General features: G+C 37.1%; 1 protein-coding gene across 1 annotated transcript; it reads right to left on the bottom strand.

The window, feature by feature from the left end:
• Nucleotides 1–1,148: 1,148 nt before the first annotated feature.
• LOC146997250 (uncharacterized) lies at nucleotides 1,149–2,433 on the bottom strand. The gene is made up of 3 exons (XM_085816356.1): nucleotides 2,368–2,433; nucleotides 2,126–2,269; nucleotides 1,149–2,027 (listed from the first exon to the last, which is right to left on the bottom strand). The coding sequence occupies exons 1-3, from the start codon at nucleotides 2,392–2,394 to the stop codon at nucleotides 1,605–1,607; spliced, it is 594 nt and encodes a 197-aa protein (XP_085672482.1). The 5' UTR covers nucleotides 2,395–2,433; the 3' UTR covers nucleotides 1,149–1,604.
• Nucleotides 2,434–2,994: the final 561 nt, after the last annotated feature.

Genomic DNA, 2,994 nt, shown 5'->3' with positions numbered 1-2,994 from the left:
ATTTTATAGATTGTAAAAATTTCTCTTGTCCAGTTTTGTTCGTATCCTTTCTCAAAGAGCATTTTTTCTCAGCTGATGCGTACCGTATCTCCAATCTTTAAATCTAAAGAAATAGGGTTTTGTACTGGTTGCTGACCGTACAACGTTTTCCAGATCTTTTCTTGATTTTGTAATGTAACGGATACAGGTTCTGTCTTAATACTACGATGCCTTGTATGGTTATAACTGGATATCAATTTATCTATAACATCAATGTACTTTCGTGTATTCATTTCGGTAAAGTATTTCCACATTTTTGTTTTTAGAGTTCGATTAAATCGTTCTACGACAGAAGCTTTGGTTGTATTATGTGTCGTGAAAAACTGAACGTTTCTCTTTTTCAAAAAATTTTGAAATTGTTTATTGGTAAACTCTTTCCCTGCATCTGTTTGTAATGATTCGGGTGTACGTTCCGAAAATATCTTTTCGAAAGCGGATTGAAGGGACACAGATGTTTTATCTTTGAGAGGGATAGCCCAAGCGTATTTCGAAAGGATGTCTATACAGGTCAGCAAATATTTATATCCATCATTAAAAGACGCCAGGGATTGCATACCCACTAAATCAGATTGAAATTGCTCGTTTAAGCCTCCTACGATGACTCTGTTCCTGGGAAACTTGTGCCTCAAAGGCTTGTGCAAAGTATAAGAATCCTTGGTTTGCAACCATTTCTGGATATCTTTTGTTTTTACGCGACCTTTTAAAACACGATGCAAAGCAGCAACACCCCCGAAACTTGCGGGGACCTGTTGATCCCGATAAGTCTGAGACAGAGCTGCGTTCATTGCAACAGTTGTTATGATCTAAGCGTACACTGATATTCATTTATATATGTTTAACTAAAACAGGGAAATAATGCCAGAGTTTCTAATAACTTCTCAATATAAAGATTTCAGAAAATAGGTCTAACACATGTACAAGATAGAAAATGAATGCTACATCTCAAAGTTTGAACAAGAAATGATATATATGTTTAAGAACAACCATATTTATACTCTATAAAAATCAATAGGTTTGTATTCAATAGGTATATTTAAAAATTATGTAAGTGTTCATTACAGATTAATTCTTTTAAATAGGGTCTGAACCTGGAGACAGTCATGAGATCATTGTAAAATAAAATAACATTTTATTGAACATCCTAATTATTTTACAAATATTCATAGTATTTAATACCTAAGACACCAGTGGTAGTACAAAATGTGTTTCTTACTTCATCGAGTACATTGTTTAAACACACAGATTTTTAAAAAGTCCTTGGTAATGTAGTGAGCAGGTTTCAGTAACATTAAATAGGATTCTTCACCCCAAATATTTCCGTAAAATTGTCTGGCGATGTCAACAGCATTGAATCTCAGAGCAATGGCATTCACAGTTTCTGTTTTATAAACGAGTTCTTCACAGTCTATGCGCTTGGGATAATTTAGTTCTTCTTGTTGATTAAGAAGCTCTTCAAGCGACGTCTTTAGAATAATTTGGAGACGTGCTCTTCCCATAGAAATGTCGAAGGACTGGGGCAGATTTTCCTCCTTAACAGGTTCGTCGGATATGCTTTCGTTGGCTTCTCAAAAGTTCATGTTTTGATAAACGAGGTTGGTGACAATGTCGCTGATACGGCTAAAGTTGGTCATCAGTTCTTCCCACTGCGTAGTTGTAATGCTGAGGCTACTTTTTTCATCTCCTTGAGCAGAAAGTTGTTTCAGAGTGAAGTTGGAATCCTTATACGTGACCACAAAGTTCTTGGGCAACTCCAGATTTAGTGTCAGCAGGTCTTGTTCCTCCACTGTCATGTTGGTTGCGAGAACATTCAAACACCACGGGTCAAAGTTCACTCCTCGTCTTGTCGGATAGTAAGCTTTACCATATTTGGCATACTCTCGGATGTGCACAGTCACTTTTCCCTTGTAAATGCTGGGTCCCACAAAGACATTGTTTCCCATGTGAGTGAGCTCCTCTGGAATAGCCTCTTCAGTGAAGAGTCCTTTGCGCTGGAAAAAAAATAAATAAATCGGTTAGTATATAATACATAAAAATGGGGTCACATACAATATCAACTTTAATATATAAGCTTTTCGCAAATACGTACTTTTTTCTCGAAATGGGATGTTTCTTCTGCTTTTCTTTTGTTGCAAGAGCTAGCCGATTCTCTTGGAATAACTTCGGTGCGGTCTTCATGGCTCAACACTTTATCGTTCAAAGGCATAGGTTCTTTCTTAAATAGTTTTTCCATCTGAAAAAAAGTAAAGACAATTTAAGCCCATATTGCAAATTCAACTATTTTTAAAGATTAAAAAATCTAAAAACAGTATATTTAAAAAAGTTACTTACCTCTCTGTGGTTTCGTGCTTGATCCATTCGAAGCAGTGAAGAATGATTGTCTAAGCAAAAGCAGGTACGTACACTCAGGGCGATAGGCAGGAAAGAAATGCGGAACGTTGCTCGGGATAACCTTATATCAGGTAGGAACTCTTTATTTCATCTAAACGGTGATTGGTTAAGAGACGGTGAGGTCATGTTTCAAAGAATCTGATTGGTCCACAGAAAAGTATCCATACACCTCAGCGGAGGCATACAAAGGTGTGATACGGCAGACGCCATTTTGCAAGACAACATGCCCCAACAAGAAATGGATGATGTCATTCCAAACACGTTGTTCAAGAGTTTGTTGCCACGAAACCTAAAAATATATATTCGATGCCACAAAAAGCAAAAACTCTGAAACATAAAATCTTTGCCACAGAATCAAAACGAAACTTTGATGATGTCATTCCGTCTACGTCATCCCATCCATCTACGTCACTTCCGGTTGTCACGTGATACAAGATAGCGGAGGCCACGCCCATTTTCTGTGACGTCACTTCCGTCACCCGAGTACCCCCGGTTACTACTATCTTTTCTTGGTACTTTACATAATTTGCCGTGATTATCAATTAATTTATTGCTTACCGACTTTTT

Source organism: Stegodyphus dumicola, chromosome 5, assembly GCF_044657685.1.
Source record: "Stegodyphus dumicola isolate Sdum_Otavi_A_Nest chromosome 5, ASM4465768v1".
In the NCBI taxonomy this organism is placed as follows: Eukaryota; Metazoa; Arthropoda; class Arachnida; order Araneae; family Eresidae; genus Stegodyphus; species Stegodyphus dumicola.
This window is presented reverse-complemented; position numbering and strand designations above follow the sequence as displayed.

Bases quoted from the DNA above. Each gene is read 5' to 3' on its own strand.
- LOC146997250 (XM_085816356.1), bottom strand. From the start codon at position 2,394: ATGGATCAAGCACGAAACCACAGAGAG. The intron at 2,270-2,367 runs GTAAGTAACTTT...ACTTTTTTTCAG, and splicing joins AAGCACGAAACCACAGAGAG to ATGGAAAAACTATTTAAGAA. The intron at 2,028-2,125 runs GTACGTATTTGC...TTTTTTTTCCAG, and splicing joins CATCCCATTTCGAGAAAAAA to CGCAAAGGACTCTTCACTGA.